The sequence below is a fragment of the Bidens hawaiensis genome, unplaced genomic scaffold, assembly GCF_021521415.1.
Source record: "Bidens hawaiensis isolate Kalapana, Puna unplaced genomic scaffold, B.hawaiensis_p1.1 tig00009022_1, whole genome shotgun sequence".
Taxonomy (NCBI): domain Eukaryota; kingdom Viridiplantae; phylum Streptophyta; class Magnoliopsida; order Asterales; family Asteraceae; genus Bidens; species Bidens hawaiensis.
In genome coordinates this window covers 768,277-789,242 of record NW_027491658.1, presented here as the reverse complement: position 1 = coordinate 789,242, position 20,966 = coordinate 768,277, and the positions used below count along the sequence as shown (strand labels likewise).

The window sequence follows — 20,966 nt, the reverse complement described above, 5'->3', positions numbered from 1 at the left end:
CTTTTAAAAACAAGTTAAACACCATCCTTTTATACGACACTTAGTCACTTGTAGACTTGATAGTGGGTTAGGATCACCTAAGCACTTTTAAGAAAACTTGTGATCTTAAGGTGATTTTACAAGTACTTTTGGCATTAGGATCACCTAACCACTTGTATGAGTAAACTCACACGTGTGTATAAGTAGGACGACTTGATTTGAAACCATGACTATAGGATCACCTTAACATGGCGTTCAAAGGTGTTGATGGGATTTAACATACCAACTAAACATATGATGTTTAACCGATCCCATAAAACTAGAAGTTGCAAAGGGTTGCAATTGTCAAACGTTGACTACCTTGTTAATTCGAATAGTAGGATAAAGGTCACCTAACTACTATTTGAATGAAACGTTGTGTTCTAGATTTTAATCAATAATTGTCTTGGAGACATTAAAGGGTATTAAAGATTAAAATTTTATTAATATCGAAAATACTAATTTGAACTTTGTTAAAATTCTTTTAGATGGCCGCAAACAACCCACCGAACGCAATTATCCCACACGTGCATAATCTATCACTAAGATCCATTCTGGATAAGGATCGTCTAAACTTTAACAACTTCATGGATTGGTATCGAAACTTGAGAATTGTTCTCAAGCAAGAAAAGAAGTCTTATATTTTAGACGATCCTATTCCCGATGAACCCGATGTCAATAACTTGGATGCCTATGCGGATTGGTTAAAATACACCGAGGATTCGGTGCAAGTTTCTTGCCTCATGTTGGGAACAATGATTCCCGAGATCCAAAAGGATTTCGAGAATCATGGGGCGTATGACATGATTACCCAGCTTAAGGAAATGTTCCTTACTCAAGCTCGGGTTGAGCGATTCGAAACGGTTCGAGCACTTCATGCATGTCATATGGAAGAAACCCAATCTGTTTCATCTTATGTACTTAAGATGAAGAGCCACATTGATCGGCTTGAACGGCTTAACTGTCCCGTCTCAAAAGAGTTAGCCACGGATTTGATCCTAAATGGCTTAACTAAAAGGTTTGAGACATTCGTCATGAACTACAACATGAACGGATGGGACAAAAGCATTGGTGAGCTTCACGCAATGCTTAAGACAGCCGAAGCCGGCATGGGTAAAAAGGTTTTACCCGTTCTTGCGATCAATAAGGGTGGCTCAAAGAAAAGGCATCACCCGGAACCAAAGGCAAGGGTTGCCGTTGGCAAGGGGCAAGTCAAGAAGGGGTTCAAGGGAAAGGCAAAGGCGGAACCAAAACCAAAGAAGCTAAAGGTTAGCGCTGAGGATCCGTGCTTTGGTTGTGGTGAGATAGGTCATTGGATGAGAAACTGTCCGACCTATCTCAAGGAGTTGAAAGCTAAAAGGGATGTGGGGAAAACCTCAGGTACAACTTTCATGATTCACATTGATCTTAATATTATTTCTTCTAACACATGGGTATTGGATACCGGATGTGGAACTCATATATGCAATTCATTGCAAGGGTTCAAAAGAAGAAATGAAATGAAGAAAGGAGATATAAGTCTTTTCATGGGCAATGGAGCAAAGGTTGACGTCCAAGCCCGAGGAGATTATGTTTTAAAACTTCCAAATGGTTTGGAAATTATTTTGAAAAACATTTTATATTCCCCTAGTTTGACTAGAAATATTATCTCTGTTTCCGTATTAAGACAATCTGGTTATGATTTTAAGTTTGTTGACAATGGTATTTATGTTTTCATGGATAATGTCTTTTACTTTAAAGCAATGCCGTTTAATGGCATTTATGAATTAATTCATGATGACTCATACATTGATAACTCGTTGTACCAAGCTAACACCAAAAGACTCAAAATGGATTTGAGTAATACTTTTCTTTGGCATTGTCGTCTTGGTCACATAAACAAGAATCGTATTCATACACTTCGAAAGAATGGTCTTTTGAAATCAAATGTTGATTCATTTGATGAATGTGAATCTTGTTTATTAGGAAAGATGACCAAAGAACCCTTTAATGGAACAAATGAAAGGGCGAAAGACTTATTAGGTGTCATACATTTGGATGTATGTGGACCTTTTAGGACAATGACAAGAAATGGTGAAGATACTTCATTACCTTTACCGACGATTATAGTCGCTATGGGTATGTGTTCTTGTTAAGACACAAAAATGAAGCCTTTTAAATGTTCAAAGTCTTCCAAAATGAAGTACAAAATCAACTCAACAAAACAATCAAAGTACTACGTTCTGATAGAGGAGGTGAATACCTCAATGATGCGTTTCTAGAACATCTTAGGAGTTGTGGGATTGTCTCACAACTTACTCCACCTGGAACACCACAACATAATGGTGTGTCCGAAAGGAGGAATCGAACTTTATTGGACATGGTTCGATCCATGATGGCTAGAAGCTCATTACCTCTATCATTTTGGGTTTCGCTGTGATCTCTGCTGCCCGTATTTTAAATATGGCACCAACCAAGAAAGTGGATAGGACACCTTTTGAAATATGGCATGGAAAGGCTCCAAAATTTTCATATTTAAAGGTATGGGGTTGTGAGGCGTATGTTAAGATCTACACCCCTGACAAGCTTGAATGTCGATCCACTAAGTGTATATTTGTAGGATATCCCACGGATTCAATGGGATATTATTTCTACAATCCAAGCGAGCATAAAGTGTTTATAGCTCGAAAGGCTAAGTTCTTTGAAAGAAGGTTCCTTATGGAAGGAACTGATAGAACTGTAGAACTCGAAGAGGATCGAGAACTACAAGCCGATACACGTTTGGTTGACACTAGCAATCAAGAGGTTGTTGAGGATGATCAAATGGTTGATCAAAACACACAAAACATTCGCAAATCTGGTAGAGTTAGCACCCCACCTAAGAGATATGGATTTTTCATGGATGGATGCTACGTGGTAGATTCGGATGACCCCACCACATACCGAGATGCAATGTCGCAATCTGACTGTGACAAATGGCTAGAAGCCATGAATGTTGAGATGCAATCCATGCATGACAATCAAGTATGGGACTTGGTTGCTCCACCTCTAAATTCCAAACTCGTCGGAAGTAAGTGGGTTTTCAAGAAGAAAACTGATATGCATGGAAACTTGGATACTTATAAATCTAGACTTGTAGCAAAGGGTTTCACTCAAACTCAAGGGGTTGATTATGATGAAACTTTCTCGCCCGTGGCGATGCTAAAGTCTATTAGGATATTGTTTGCCATAGCCGCATATTATGACTATGAGATATGGCAAATGGATGTCAAAACTACTTTTCTAAATGGGCATCTTAATGAAGATGTTTATACGGTTCAGCCTGAAGGTTTTGTCGATCCACAACTGTCACACCCTCAAAATCCACTAACGGAGTTTTACCGTCAGAGGGTGTGAACTAACAGGATCGGAATCATTAGTTATAATCAAACCATAAAACAAAGTTTCAAAACCATGAAAGCGTTTACGAGTAATTAAATGCGGAAGCGTAAAACCATAGAAAACAATGTTACGTCACGCAGGACGGCTTAAAAACCCAATGATCATAGTTTAAAATAAGTTTGCATAATTAAAAATGTTTCAAGCAATGCATGTTCCTAAACCGCGCGCCCGCCTCGGCTACCTGAGAATAACATACTAAAAGTGTCAACACAAGGTTGGTGAGTTCACAAGTTTATATAAAAATAAATGTTTAGCATTTGCGTTAAGCGTTTTGCGTTACAGCGTTTTGCGTTACAGCGTTTTGGGTTACAGCGTTTTGCGTTACAGATAGTGTTATGTCAATTATATATCTATAGGTAGCTAGCCTATAAAACAAGTATCACTAAGTGTTCGACACCGAAGCTGACTGTTTATCATTTGCCTTGCCACCAGGTCATCCAGACCATGGTATGTGTTTAGCCAAGATTACACCCGCTCGACCTCCAGTCGAGTTTAGCGTTGGGTGGGGTTTGTCAAACCCAGTAGTACTACTCAACAATGACTCGCTATTATCCAAATATTAACCGGTTCGATGTTATGAAGGACTTTAGTTATTGCGTTTGTCACTTAGTCTTTACAAGTGATATATAATCTATATTAACAAAATCTTAAATGCGTTTTGGTGTATGTTATCTCCCCCAAGTGAAAAGCGTTTAAAAAGTTTAAAAGGGGAAAGTGAAACTCACTGTTTGCGAAGAAATTCCCAAATTAAATCACCAAGATGCGCGTCACAGAAAAACTCTCTCTAGCGTTCTAAAACAACAAAGAGATTTTTCTAAGTGTCGGAATATTATCGAGTCTCTAGACCCGGTACATAATACCTATGCACATAACATGTTCCGTGTTTCGTTTTTGAATCGTGTGTGACTTTAACAAGTGTATTTGTGATACAATACATGTGTAAGCAATTATTTACGTGTCATGTATTCATAAAATTCATCACTAGCAATTACTCCCCGTAAGGGCAATTTGGTCAACACATAACAATTAACTAGCCATTATTCCCCATGAGGGCAAATTGGTCAAATCATGACAATCAATTAGCAATTATTCCCCGCAAGGGCAATTTGGTCAAAACATAACAATTATATAGCAAGTATCATGTTTCATGCAATTTCACAAAACTCAGCAGCTAGTTCCACCGAGACAGAAATCCTACTTGAAAGATTGTACTATTCCACCGATCATAGCATCTCAATTAATTTACCAAAAATCATCACAAAAGCATATATGTCTTAGGTTTCCAGAACATATTTTATTATATTTTTATTCCACATAGGTTTCTCACAATCATCAAATCATTACAGCAAACTTATAACAGTCAAATTCATGCGCAACAGAATGTTATTTGCAATTCCCGTTAAACGAAAAATCCAATAAATGAAAGACCACTTGGGTTAGGTTTCTAACTCAATAAGTCAACTTCCAGAAGTGGAACCAACCCAATTGGTCTCGTAGTTCATGAGATATAACATATACAAAACAACCTAACAGCAGGTCTAACAGCTCAGCTTTGCACAACGTTCTTGTAAAATCATAAAAGTTAACTTTTCCACGTCCAAAAATTACAAGTTTATATTTTTTAGAAACTAGACTCAACCTAGTTTACTGTAGTATCAATAATCTCAACCAATTTTCACATTTACACTTCGTTACAGTCAATTAAACATCAATAACACAATCTGTCCAGAAACTGTTTGCATCCAAACTCAACATATTAACTATCTATGGACCATCATGCATTCATATAACACTCTAGACTCCATAAACACTATCCATGCACATAAATTACACATTACATCCATGATTAGGGTTTTTGTTTGAACTCAAATCAAAGACACAAGCAATTAACATGTAACAACATCCAATCTAGTTATCAAATCATCATCCAATTAACAACAATCATATTAACTATCTATGCACATGAAATCGGCCAATCTAGGGTTTTCAATTAACCCATTAAACATCAAAATCAAGTATAAAGGATGCATATGATAGTCGATTATACCTTCCTAGCACCTTAATCTTCGATCAAAATGTGTGTGTATAGATGACGGCAGCCAAGAGAGGGGGGGGGGGGAAAGTTTCCGTTAGGGATTTTTCGGAGAGAAAGAAAATAATAGTTAGGGTTTAGTTATTATTATTATTTATAGAATACTATGTTACACTTTGGCCCCTCCACTTCTAAGTATTACTTAACTAGCTTAAACTAACTTCTTTACATCTTGAGTTAACGTTTATAACCATGTTATCACATAACACATAAGTCTAACACATAATTATCACATAATTACTGTTTTGACGTTTTTCGTTTATTCATCAATCGTTTGCGTCAACTCGTTTGCGTTTCGGTGCAATTCCCGAAAGACTACACATGTAGTAAGTGTTAAGCGTCATTTAAACCCTAGTTTAAATGTAATGAAGTGTGCGTTATAGATTCAATGATCTTAAGTTTGAATTGACGAAGTTGAGTTAACGGAGTTAACCTGAAATTGACGATTGTCACATCATTCCCATGTTAAAGAATTTTCGTCCCGAAAATTTGAGTCAAGTCGTGATGAGTGTCTGAAAAAGTAAGAAAAATTTTCAGTTTGTCATAACAACATCCTAACAAAGTATGCAAGTTGAAGAAATCAATCTATGGATTGAAACAAGCATCTAGAAGTTGGAATCACCGTTTTGATGATGAAGTTAAGAAATTTGGATTCATCAAAAACGCTGATGAAGCTTGTGTGTATAAGAAAGCTAGTGGGAGCATCATAACCTTTCTGGTATTATATGTCGATGACATATTACTGTTTGGAAATGACATTCCAACCTTGGAAGGTGTAAAAGCCTGGCTTGGAAGCTGTTTTTCCATTAAGGATCTTGGTGAAGCCGCCTATATTCTGGGAATAAGGATCTATAGGGATAGATCAAGGCGGTTGATAGGTTTGAATCAAAGTGCATACATAGACAAAATCTTGAAAAGGTTCAAGATGGAAAACTCTAAGAAAGGTTTGGTACCTATTCAAAGAGGAACGATGTTGAGTGCTTCTCAATGTCCAAGCTCAAAGGATGAGCAAGACAAAATGAGTGGTATCCCATATGCATTTGCTATAGGATCCATCATGTATGCCATGATTTGCACTAGACCGGATGTGTCATGCGCCTTGAGCATGACAAGTCGATACCAACAAAATCCGGGAACTAGCCATTGGATGGCTGTTAAGAGCATATTGAAATACCTTAGAAGGACTAAGGATATGTTTCTAATATATGGCTCTGGTGAGGAGGAACTCGTTGTAAAGGGTTACACTGATGCGAGTTTCCAAACTGATCTAGATGATTCTCGATCACAATCGGGATATGTTTTCGTTCTCAATGGTGGTGCTGTCTCATGGAAGAGTGCAAAACAAGATGTGGTAGCCTTATCCACCACTGAATCCGAATACATCGCCGCCTCATTGGTAGCTCAAGAAGCTGCATGGATTAGAAAGTTCATTACCAATCTAGGGGTAGTCCGTACCATTCAGGACCCTCTAGAAATCTTTTGTGACAACGAGGGTGCGATTGCTCAAATCAAGGAACCCCGCGCACATCAAAAGACTAGGCACATTGAGCGGAGATTCAACTACATAAGGGATGAAGTTGAAAAGGGAAAGATATGTATTCGCAAAGTTCACACTGATCAAAACATTGCGGACCCACTCACGAAACTCCTTGAAAGGCCGATGCATGAAGGTCATACTTGCGCCTTAGGACTTCGATATTCTAGTGATTGGATTTGATCAAAATTTGTATTTGGATATTGGAACAATTTTATTTTAACTCAATCATATGGTTTTGGTTATGGTCATGTTCTTGAGTTATGTTCCATTTTAGTATGTTTAAATCCGTGAATAATTTGAATTATTCTAAACGTCCGTAGTCGTTCATATTTGTGGGAAGAAATGTGAAAGTAAGACTATTATGAACTTGGATTGGTAGATATTCATGAGGTATGAATATAGCAAAGGGTTGCTGCCAAGGTTCATAGATATTTATGGGATAAATATTGGACTGACCCGCTCTCAATTTTACTGCATGGAATCCTTGGGATTTGTGATCATAAGTAAATTTGAGTAAAGGCGAACTTCATAGTATCCTCCGACCTGAGATACATATTGGGTCTTGATATTCATCGACTATTATGCTTTAACTTAGTTCTTCACTGCTCTGAAATATGTCAGTACATAAGGCTAAGCTCAAGTATAGTACAAGGTGATAGTGAGAGACGTATGTAGTCAATATGGGATTTGTCCCTCTTATTCGTTGAGAGTTAAATGTCTAAGGCCTGACAAGTTAAATCAACAGAGAATGATCACTCTGTGTCTCTGGATTTAACATGACATTTGTGGCAAAAGGATAAATGATAGTTTCACCTAAATCATTTTCATGTATGGGACTTGAAAGGGATGATGTTATTGAATGGCACTTCGTCATGCGTATTAGGGGTAGTAAACCGTAGTTAGGCGGTATTTGCTACTTGCATCAATCTTCTATGTATCTTGTGCAAGTGGGAGATTGTTGGAATTGATCTGCCCAAGACACATATTAGAGTTGATGTGGCTAGTACGTATTGATCCAAGTCGGGTCATATCCAATAACAAGCTAGACAAACACCGAGAATATTTGTTTATGTATGATATGATCATAAGTAAATGAATATTGACACTTGAGTTATCTGGAAAAGGGTTTCTAAATAAAAATGTACTTGTGTAATAAACAAATCATATGGATGATTTATGTTTTATGAGAGAACATTACATGTTAATTAAGTTGGTTAAATAACAATATGTGAATAATGGTTAATAAGCATGTCACCCAACATGTAATAAGTTTTGTTATATCTTATAAATATATATATATATATATATATATATATATATATATATATATATTTATGTTATAAAACAAAATTAATAATATTAATAATGTAAAGGAATCTCTTACACTTGATATTATTTTATTATTAAAGTTGAGGTAGTGGAGACATGCAATGGATATCATTGGTGGAGAGAAAGATGCTTTTGAATAAAACCAAGTCTTTCTCTTTCCTTCTTTCATATAACATAATTAATTATACACAAGTAACAAAGGTTTCTCTCTTCTCTTTTCCTCTTGGATTTTCGACCAAGGAAGAAAGGCAAGGAAGAAAGGGTTATCAAGTGTTCAAATCCTAGCTAGAAGTGGTGTCTTGTTGGAGCTTGGGGTAAACTAGCTTGAGGAGCTTCCATATTCAAGTTCTTGCCTTTCAATCATCATCCTTTTCACACTTCTTTGGTTACTTGAAAGGTAGTTTAACATGCATGAACTTATAGTGACATGCATGTGTTTGATAGTGTGTAATTCGTATTTGGATCAGGGTTTGGGTTTTGCATGTATTGAATTGGTTCTATACTCTAAAACTAACAAGATTTAAAACTTATATCCGCTGCGTTTTTGGTAAAATTAGGATTTTATCACTTTGATAATCTTGTTAAAACCCAACAGATTCCAAAAGTTGCAGTGGAATTTTTTTAAGACATCGCAAAAATATAAGTATTTGAAGAAGTCTTCGCTTATGAAGGTAAACAAATAAGATAACAGTAAATTTAAATAAACAATATATTGAACTAAAAAGAAACTTTATTCATAAGATAGATATAAAAGATAAATTGTTCAAATGAGAAATAATCCAAGGCCATAAAGAGGCGTTACAATAATTAAGAAAAAGACATTCAAGATAGATAAAGGGAACGGTAAAAGTCTTCAAGGTCGTTGAGTAGCTTAACTGGCTTGACTTGAAGCACCATGAGGAGTTGCATGGGTAGGAGCAGTTGAGGTATACTGGCTTGGAATAGCTTGAATGAGTTGAGCTTGCATAGTAGGGGCTTGAGCAAAGTAGGCTTGGTACGTTTGAGCTTGGGGGTGCGGAGCTTGATAGAGTTGGGTTAAGTAAGGTTGATTTGGATTGATAGGAGGAGCTTGCAGGACATGAGGTGGTTGAGTTTGAATTTGGTGAGCATGGGTCAAGTAGCCAGGTGTGGTCAATGCTTGAGCTTGACGGGCATGGATGAGTTGAGGGCACATATTACGAAGATGGTTTGGGTCTCCACAATGATAGAAAGCATGGTTAAAAGGAGCACCGAGTTGAGCACGCGAGATGGCTTGTACATTAAGCGGGATACGACAAGAGTAGTTGAAGCTTTTAATAAAACTAGTTGGGTGCTCGCGTGGTGCGCGGAATGAGCGTGCAACCTAACATCAACCGCATAATTAGTGTCGGTACATGATTTACCTGATGACAGTGCACACATTATCCGAATATAGACGTGCAATTCGTGCAAAGGCAGTAAGCTGTAACCGGTGGCGAAAATCAAGAAACAAAGCTGAAATATAGAGTAATTACAAATATATAATTTTTAAACAAACTTGTTTTGATCTGAATCCCTTTTCGAGCCGACACCGTTCTAATCTTAAACATGTTTAGACCTAACCCCTTTTCAAAATCGTACCGACACGAACCAAAACTAATTTAACCCTTTTTGTATCGACTCGTTCCGACCTTAATTTGGTCTTACACATGACTCGAGCTCGCCTGACTCGTCTTGTTACCGATCATAGCCGATAATCACGTAGTATGTAAATTTTTTAAAGTTAAGGAAATATAACAATATCATACTCATATTAAAGAGAATAAAATTCTCATTTTTATGATATAATTTCTTTAAAAAAACATTAATGCGTGAAAAGTTATGGCCCTTAAAAGGTCGTGAGGCTAGTTATTTTTGAATAAACGTTAAATGTGTAACTATTATATAAATTAAAAAAAGTTGATAGTAGTTCAAATACTAAACTTGTAGATTTAAATGTAAAAGCTTGTAGTAGCTTTTTCTCAAACGCTAACTATAGTAGCGTTCAAATATGAAGTTTTTCTATTAACTTAAAAGCTTTAAGCTTCTTCAACCCAACAAAGTTTTTTATTAAATTTGAGTTTTTTCTGAAAAAATTGAAACTATAAGCTGTTAAAAACTCCTAAAAGCTCATTGCCAAACATACCCTATATTTTTAAATTACAAGAATTGTTCTTACATATAAATTTTAGAACTTTTCTCAATATGATAAACTCAAAATTTTTTTTCTTTTAACGAACATGCAACATGAAAAATAGGCATTTTTTTACTCCTAAATTCTTTTAGTGACAAATGATAGCTAAATAAGTTGTGTTAGTTATTTTTATTGTTTATGAATCGACCAAATATCACAATTAAATGTCAAATAAATTGACTCTTTTCTTAGGACGACAACAAGGCGAACCAAGGTACGAGAATTCAACGAAGACCACCGTCCATTAATTACCCAAAATTGGATAATGTAATTTTTGCATGGGTAGTTAGTTACCGGTTAAGAAAGCTAAAACAATTTTTTTTTTGAACGGCAAACAAAATAGAATATATAGATAAAACACACGGCTTGCAAGAAGCAAGTTAAAACAGTATTAACTGGGTCAAGCTGATCCACTAACGTGTGAGTGAATTAAATAATATGCAAATTTATATATAAAAGAAAAGTAAGTTATTTATAATATTACCGTTCGATGTTATGTTTGATTTGTTTTAAGGTTTTCCATCATCCTTGGACTTTTTGTATTAACCGGTAGGTGGTTATTGTAGTTTTTTTTGTTAATTAATAAATCATTCGTAATCCTATTGGTGGTTAGTGGTTACTTCGTTTTTTAGTTAGAAAAGAATACCAACTAACTAACTAGTATTTTTGTCGCAAAGTGATAATAACTTAATCTTAAAAATATAAAGGTCAAACTTACTAGTCATTTGATCATAAGTCAGTTACATTTTTTGTTGGTAAAAATAGTTTTAAGCATAACATACCTCAAATCTAAAAATAAAAATCTCAAGGTCCAGGGGTCTAAACTTCAAGAAACCATATTTGGAAGAAAAATATTCACTAACAAATAGTAAATAGTAAAGGCATGAATCTCATGAACACGCGGTGTTATTCAATTGGTTCCGTCTTTGATGTTATTTTGCCGTGAATGGCTAAAGAACGTAACAAATATCACAAAAGCGTTTATTTCGTGGATAGTGACACCGTTTGGTTGAATTCGCCATTGGACACGTAAATAAGTCAATGACAAAGTAACTATATTCAAGTAGTGCCAAAAAACACCTTGATTTTTGCTTGAAAATTCCAAATATATGTGCTTTTTTAAATAAAGTTTTTTTTTTCATTATATTTACATATTACACACGTCAGCTTGTGACTAATATTTATTTTATTACAAAATGTAAGGCCATTTAGATAAATTGTTTGATCAAAATTTCTTATATTTTCTTACTAAACAACCGAATCCGTTTAGTATTCTTAGTCGTAAACTCATAGAAATACATATATAATCAGGGTCGGCCATAATGTATGGCAGGGTAGTCGATAACCACAGGCCCGACACCCTGCTAAGCCCGAATAAAAATTTATGTATTTTTATGAAAAATAATATGTATAATCAATGTTTCAACACAATAACATAATAACTAGATTGGTCTAGTGATAAAGTGGTATGACATCTAACTAAAAGGCTATGAGTTCTAGTCTTGTCTAAGACATTTTTAAGCTTATTTTTATACAAAAGGTTTTTACATAACTCAAATCATAATCAAGTCCATTTAAAATTAAATTATTTAAACCCAACAAAATATTACTTTTATTTAAGGCCCAAATAAATTTTCGCCTTTGGCCAAAAAATTTTGCGCATGTTGAAGCCGGCCCTGTATAGAATACACATTTCACAAAGTATACATGTTACGTATAGCTACAGCAAATTGCTAAAAACACAGGTTTATTTATGACCCTCGACATTCTTTATTAAAATTTATTCTTCTATTTATACCTTTCTTATTTGATCATTGATACTTGGAAGATAGATTTATATGTTGACAACCGGACCGTACCATAAACACTAAACAGTAGAGGTGTACAAAACCGGTTTAAAACCCAAACCGAACCGGTTTATAAACCGAACCGGTTTGGTCAACGGCTGGTCAAAACCGGGTTGACTCAAACCGGTTCGGTTTATAAAGCGGTTTCGAAGCAAGATGGGCCGACCTGGTCACACCGGTTCGGTCCGGTTATAAACCGGTTTGATCGGTTTAACCGGTTTGATCGGTTTAACCGGTTTTAAACCGGTTTTTCTCAAACCAGTTCGGTTTTAAAACCGGTTTGACAGATTTGAAGGGGAACCGGTCCTGAAACCGGCGGTTTGGGTCGGTTTGGAAACCAGTTTGGGTGAAACCGGTTTTAAACCCAAACCAGTTCGGTTCGGTTTGCCTAAAACCGGTTCCAAACCGGTTTTTTTAACACCTCTACTAAACAGCGAAACCGGGACCAGGCCGGTGGGGGTTCAGGTGGTCCAAGATTGTTGTGGGTTGGGCAAGACTGGATTTAAGTGTCTGGGCCTATCTGATTCACATTGAAATATTGAATTACTGGGCTGGGCAATGGATACAATAACGGACTAGAGGTGTACAAAACCGGTTTTAAACCCAAACCGAACCGGTTTATAAACTGAACCGGTTTGGTCAACGGCTGGTCAAAACCGGTTTGACTCAAACCGGTTCGGTTTATAAACCGGTTTAGAAGCAAGATAGGTCGGCCTGGTCACGTCGGTTCAGTTCGGTTTATAAACCGGTTTTCCTCAAACTGGTTCGGTTTTAAAACCGGTTTGATAGATATTAAGAGGAACCGGTCCTGAAACTGGCGGGTTGGGTCGGTTTGGGTGAAACCGGTTTTAAAACCAAACCGGTTCGGTTTGGTTTGCCTAAAACCGGTCGCATACCGACCCACTTGTAAATGGTTGTATGTAAATATTTTGAATAAAACTTTGTCATGATGTCATCTAATAACCAAAATTAATAAATTAAAGTTATGCAAAATAGATAATTTATACACATAAATCTAAAAAACCACACTAATATAACTAAACGTTATTGATTCAAATTAAAGAATAAAATATAACTAAAACAAATTATTTTCAATAAGAATCCTTGTTTGATCAATCCAGATCTAAAACGTGCTTGTCTTCCACATGGGCTATGGTAATACCAATGATCATGATATATTGATGAATCCGAACTGGGCATGTAATCTTCTTCATTACGAATATAGTCGTTATTTTTAATATCTATTCATTTTTAGTACAATAAAACTAAGGGGTTGTTTGGTTCATTCAGATCTGAATGAGCCTCTGTCACATTCAGCAACAACAATAAGTCTGAATGATTTAGACATAATTTTAACCATTCAGATGTTTTTCTGTTTGAAACCAAACAGTCTGAAGTTTGAATGAATCAGAAGTTTACATCTGAATGGTTCCATTCAGATGTAAACAAACAGCCCCTAATCATAATATATATTAATCTACAAAATAAATTGATTTGGTTGGGTTGTTAATGGGAGTGAAAATTTGGGTTTAGTTGGATTGAGTAGGTGGAAGAGACAGAACTTAAATTTTTAATGAATAATTTGGTTGGATTGGATTGTGAATGAGAATAGTTTTAGGGTAGCAAGCACAACCAAACACACGAAGGTGCTCATAGGTTGGTTTTTGGCCAAAAAGGTTTGCGATAAGGTCCAACTTAAACACCGCTAGGCGCTAGGGGACCTTTAAACCACACATTGTTATCATTAGAACAAAAACCGTTTGTTAAGGTCCTACTTATATACCACTATAAAGTTTGTCCCCCCTTTTATGCGTGACAACTAACAAGTTCCATCAAATTTCTTTTAAGTTTTTCGGCTTTGGTCTTTTTAACCATATAACGTTGAGCATCGATATTTCATTTATCTTTGTCTTGTTTGGACACAGTTTGGTTCGCTGAGAAACTCTCACATAGTAGAATGCAAACCCAGACTTAATTATTTGTATAACACATATATAAATATAATAATTTGTGTATAAATTTAATGAAAAATAACAGTTTCACTCATTTGATCTAACCATATGCTATGGGTGAACCGCAACACGTGGTCGTGGGTTCGAGTCCCACGGATGGCGCCAGTAAAGAAATACGGATCTAATCCCCTTAACAGGTCTTAGATCCAATGAATCCACATGGGTATGGTATGAACAATTACTAACAACGATACGAGTCTTATCTCCCAAGTTAGGTGACAGAATCCTGCAAAACAGACACCCTGAGCTCGTTACGGGAAGGACAAGAGGGGGGAGGGGTCTTCCGTAACCACCATCCGGCGTGAGAATAAGTACTATTCCGGTGAGGATAAAGTACTTGAAGTGTTTAGAGTAGATCCGTGAGAGTGAATGAATACCTCATGAAGATTGTGAAGGTATTTATATCCAAAGGATGTGGGGATATTATTGGTCCAGCTGTACTCTTCTAGAAGATGCCCTTGGAACCGTCTAGACACGTGCGTCTTATAATAGGTTGGGCTATTTGGCCCATGTGCATGGTTATAACAACCTGGACACGTGTCATCCTGTAATAGGATGGAATCAACCTGGCCATGTGCACGGTTATAACAACTTGGCCATGTGTCCCTCCCCTATTGGTTGATGAATTACGTGATTTCCAAGAAAGGATCTTTGTAAACCTTCTAGAAGGAAGTTGGTTAAATACAGCTGGCTATGACGTTGCCTTCTGGTCATTATTGCAGTGAGAACACTACCCTGCGGATGAATTCCGTGGGCGTCTATGTCCTCCCGCACACAGTCTCTAGGATATACTATTATCCTTCCTTTGTCTTTAAGTTATGCGGGTGGTTTGTATCCTTTGGGTGGCATGTGAGATAATCCTCTCTGACCCGCGAATAGTACTTAAGGGTATTTGGATTTTTTGGTACCTTGCCTTTATACCCCGGTTGTCTACGGCCCACCGTTGCTTTATCGGTTAATCGGGATTCATCTCACACAAAGTGATTTATGAATTGTTAAATAAATTTGATCATTATTGCTTAAACCTTATAGAAAATCGCTATAAAATTATGAATTTAATTAGTTAATTTATCATTAACGCTTTTATTTTCTTTTTGCTGGATTTAGTTTTTATATACATAAAGGCTATATTTTTAGCGGTACCAAAATGTTGAATAAGACTTTAATTGTAAAAAATGTATAATTTAGTAATAGAGTTTAAAATTATGTGATGTTCTAATTTTTTTTTTCATATTAGATAGCTGATTACCACACAAAAAGATTTGAATGTCAAATTTCAACGTTATGTGAAAACATGCAATTTCAAATGTCGGTTTATTAATTAATTGATGGTTAAGAACTACATGTTACGAGTCTACTACTCTAATAAAAGAATATTACTATGTGCCACTTGTCACTCTCTCAATCATCCTCACTTTTTTAAACTCATTTTGTTATGTGGGTCTTTACCCAACCCAAAATAGTTTTATTCTTTGTATATATAAAGCAAGTGCGTTAATGTTTATTTATTTATTTCTTTTTTTCCTTTTTATATGAAACAATTTAGCTATAGAAAAAGAACATGCCAAATGGGATAGAAGTGGTCGGAAGATTGCTTTATTATTATTTTTTTTAGTATTTTCAGGAATATAAAATAAAAGACAATTAAAATACTTTCTTTCTTAAATATTTTTATTATATAGATTGACTACATTCTCATAAATGTGTTTATCTCATATACTAACCATTTAAATTTATTCTTTTTGTTTATTTTGGAAAGCTAGAATTATAAAGTTCTTTTATTACCTATCATATATTGTTGGTGCATAATGTCAGTAGTTCAGTATCTAGTGTTTTGTATGTGTCTGTAATTGTGTTAGATTGGTTGTTTTGGTTTTAGATATGGTGTCACACAAGTTCGCCTGATGTAAGCGAACTTGTAGCCAAGCGAAGTTAAGACAACTTCGCCTAGTCTGTTAGGCGAAGTTGTCGAGGCCTATATATGCCTAACTTCGGCTTGTTTAGAAAAAGAGAGTTTTTTGGAAGTCAGAACGTGTTTTTGTGATTTGAGATCACGTGTTGAAGTGTTGCAATACAACGTGTTTATTAGTATTGTAACGTGTGTTTGTGTATCGTCTCAACGTATTATATATCTTACACTCGTATCGTATTACGTGGGGATTCCGCACCCTCGTGTCACGAGATACTCCTGTGTAGATCCGGCTGGGAACCTACAAGTGGTATCAGAGCCTTAGGCTCTTATGCTATGGTTCGAGATCTGCGTTTTGGTGTTTCTGGCACGTTTCTGATGTGTTTTTGGCCAAACAGCCGCCGTAGGCGAAGTTATTGGGTTCAGGCGAAGTTGTCGCTAAAATTTTAGGGTTTTGGCGAAGTTAGTAGCCAGGCGAAGTTAAAGCCAGGCGAAGTTAATGAGGGGCGAAATTGACTTTTGGGCGAAGTTATAGCCAGGCGAAGTTAATGAGGGGCGAAGTTGACTTTTAGGCGAAGTTGACTTTTGGCGAAGTTAAAAAAAAAAAAAAATTTGTTTGGAGTTTTCGTCTCTATGGCCAGGTGTACACGATTATTGTGAGACCGAAAGTGATATTCCGACAACGAGTGAAACTTGGTATCTCTTGGTCTTACGTGAGAACAAATACGGGTCAACTTTGGATATGGAGTTGAAGTTGTGAATGGGATATTGATTGAAACTGGATATTGACACATATTTGGGTGTTTGTGGGCAAAGAAATTGTTGTTGTTCGAGGTTGACCAACTGAAGAAAGTCAAATCGAACTGAAGGTTTTCGTCATTACTGGATTGCGGTCAGAGCATATTATTTATGTTATTTTCAAGGCGTTCGAGAATTGGACCCTGTTACGATTTTGGAACAAGTTGGATTTAATCGGGAATTAATTTGTTTATGTTCTTGATCGTTATTCATGGTGATTGAAGATGCTTCGGATTAATTAATGGTCATGTGTGTTAGATTCTGTCAAGGTGGTTTTGTGATGAAATTGATCACTTGATGTTGAGTAGTTGAAGATTGAACCTTATCTTATACAATTCCGACGTGTTGGTGAAGTTGTGGAGGGAGCCCAACTTCACGTGTTGGTGAAGTTAGAAGAACTTCACGTGATTTGTTGAGATGATCAATTAGGCACGGGGATGCATGCATGTCAAAGACCTCGATCGATATAGTCGGAGGAGCTTACACTGAAGGGGAGATCTGATATGGAAGACGCCGGGTGATTGGTAGATTTGTGGAGCTACAAGACAGTTTCAGACACGACTGGTTGAAGACAGGATGGATGTTGCATGTATATGTGAAGTTCAAGTCTGAAGATCACAGTGCAATCGAGTCCTACAAGAAGGAGCAAACAGAAGATCATCAGTTAAGAGGGAGTCTGTTGGTGCATGCTTTGTAACAGATGATCTTTTGTGTTTGTTATAATTGAGAGCAACGGTCAAAGGGGAGTCTGTTGGTGCATTTTGTGACCGTCGCTATGCAATTCTGACCAGCGGAGACGCCATAGGCGAAGTTATAACTTCGCCTACTGGCCCAAGCCCAAGCCCGCGAAGTTGTTTATCTATATATGTGTGTCTTGTTTAGGGTTTAGTATCCAGAAGTTAGAATTTTGTGTGTTCAGTTCAATTGTCTAGAGAGAAACAGAGAGGGAGAATCGTGTGGGACGACCCGAGGTAGAGCTCACCTCGGTTCGGCCGTGTCTTTTGTTTTGTTCGGTTTGTAACGTAGTTTGGCTATTATATAAAAGATCTGCAGATTCGGTTATCCCATTCGTGTGTTTGTTTATGTGTAATCGTGTTCTTCGTCTTCTACACCATTGAACGAGTCTAGGAGGATTCCGCACTTCTAGACCTCGGGCGGATCTCGTATCGATCAGCGACGCCCCGGGGGGACTTACATATATATAACTAGCTTTTATTCTTTGTAATACGGGGTTGTTTTATATTATTCATTTTTAATATTAATATATATTTTTTATTTTAATATTATTTATTGTAAGGAAGTTATTAATATACTTAGAATTTGATGATGAAAGAATTCACAAACAAATGAGATGTTATAACCCGGTTAAAAGCTATATGAGTTTGGTGAGACCCATGACCCGTTTTTTTACTATAAAATTGTTTCTTAATAATAAATAATATCTTAAACAAACGGATACTGATTTTTAGTATATCTATATTTTAGAGGATTTTCATATAAAATATTTGATTAGATTAATTTTTAATATAATGAGATGTTATAACTTATTTAAAATGCTATCTGGGTTTGGTGATACCCATACCCGTGAATTCAGTTTGAATGCATGAGAAACATTCATTTACAAATAAAGCAATATGGTGGCTTTAGAGAATTTAAGGAGGTTTCGCTTATATATATATATATATATATATATATATATATATTTAAGATTAAGATTTAATACATAATCTTGTTTTATTATTTATGGTTGGCTTGTACCTGAAAGAACCCGTGTTTTCACACGGACATTTATACGTCGCTTTGTCAAGATTTACAGCAGGCATTGACTAAAAATTTTGATTATTGATAAACTAGGTATATTGACCAACACAACCGCAAACGTAATGTACAAGGAAAAATTTTCTTATTAGTAAATATTTACGTAATGTTTCTTTAGTTATTCCTATAATTTTAATATAAATTGTAATTTTATTAACAATATATGATAATTATGTTGTCGTATTTTGATTAACTTTCAAATTTTAAAACTTTTATCAATTACCGTGTAATACACAGGGCACAAACTAGTATTTTATATATGTCTCGAATTATATATATTAATTACTAGTGTTAAAATTAGGTGTTATGGCATTATATATTGGCATTGACTAAAATATCTTTGAAACCAAACTTGGCCAAACACAGGTTGCACCACTTCAAGATTTCTTTCAAAATTCGTTCAAGACTCACCTAGTAGACTTGTATATATACAGCTTGGACATCATCAATTTCTTATATCATTACAATTTATTTTGTACTTTGCAAAATAAAATTTTCAAAAGCTATGAAGATGATATGCATTAAAACCCTACTCACAATTTTAGTTTTACATGCAATGTTGGCGCCGATGGTGACTGAAGCTGCAACTGGTAACAAGGTTAAGCGTGTTAAGCCTCCTAAACCCGTCAAGCCCATACAAGAGCTTTTAACCTGCAAGAGCCATAAAAGCAAGTGTTTCATGAAACGTATTAAATGCCCCATAGAATGCCCGAAAGTTAAGCCGAAGAATCCGAAAGACAAAGCTTGCTTTCTTGATTGTTACTCACCCAAATGTGAAGCAGTGTGCAAAAGTAAGTGATAACATAAATTTCATATTTTCAAGATTTTAAAAAACGTAACATTTTGGCATATCTGCTCATGTGTTATTATTATAAATGAATGTAATTTTAGTTTCCATTTGACATAAAGAGCTAAAACCATGGAAAAACATAACTAATTAATGATGCTATAATTTTATTTTTAGACGTTTGAAAGTAAAATTATCAATTTGCATTTGTAGCACGTAAACCAAACTGCAATGGACGTGGAGCTGCTTGCTACGACCCAAGATTCATAGGTGGAGATGGAATCGTATTCTATTTTCATGGAAAGAGCAATGAACATTTCAGCTTGATATCTGATTCCGATCTTCAAATCAATGCACGTTTTATTGGACTTAGACCTGAAGGTAGAACCCGTGATTATACGTGGATCCAGGCATTGGGTCTCAAGTTTGGTCATCATAATTTCACTCTTGAAGCCACAAGAACCGAAAAATGGGATGGAAATGTTGATCACCTAAAGTTTTCACACGATGGAATGGAAGTTATCATTCCAGAGGGCCATTCATCAGAATGGAATTCACCCAAAGGTGACATACAAGTTGAAAGGACTTCACCAACCAATAGTCTAACTGTCACCGTATCCGATCTTGTAGAAATATCTGTTAATGTGATTCCAGTATCAGAAGAAGATAGTAAGATACACAATTATCAAATTCCTACAAATGATAGCTTTGCACATTTAGAAGTACAATTCCGGTTCTTCGGGTTGTCATCTAATGTGGAAGGAATTCTTGGTAGAACTTACCGTCCTGATTTTGAAAACCCAGCAAAACCAGGAGTGGCAATGCCAGTGGTTGGGGGCGACGACAGGTACAAGACTAGTTCACTCCTCGCGACAGATTGTGCCTCGTGCGTGTTCTCTCCTGATAGTGTCAAGAATGAAAATGACTCGCTAACGACGGAGTATGATATGCTAGACTGCAAAGATGGAAACAATGGAATTACATGCAAGAAATAAGTCTATCAAGTTCTTTAATGTGTTCTCTCAATTTATGGTTCTTATTATATTTATATGATTGTATTGATTAATTTGTATTTGAAATTGACGTGTGTTTCTTTTTTTCTTTTAAAAAGTATCATTATTTTTTTTGTATTGATTGACACAATGAGATACAATTATAAAATCTTTACATGTTTGGCGTTTTATAATACGGATTCCATTAGGAGAAAA

At 35.9% G+C, this 20,966-nt stretch overlaps 1 protein-coding gene across 1 annotated transcript; it reads left to right on the top strand.

Annotated features, from left to right (window-relative positions):
• The first annotated feature begins 19,539 nt into the window (after positions 1–19,539).
• LOC143530752 (uncharacterized) lies at positions 19,540–20,753 on the top strand. Its single transcript, XM_077026204.1, has 2 exons — positions 19,540–19,762; positions 19,972–20,753. Exons 1-2 carry the CDS (start codon positions 19,540–19,542, stop codon positions 20,751–20,753), a joined length of 1,005 nt encoding a protein of 334 aa, XP_076882319.1.
• Positions 20,754–20,966: the final 213 nt, after the last annotated feature.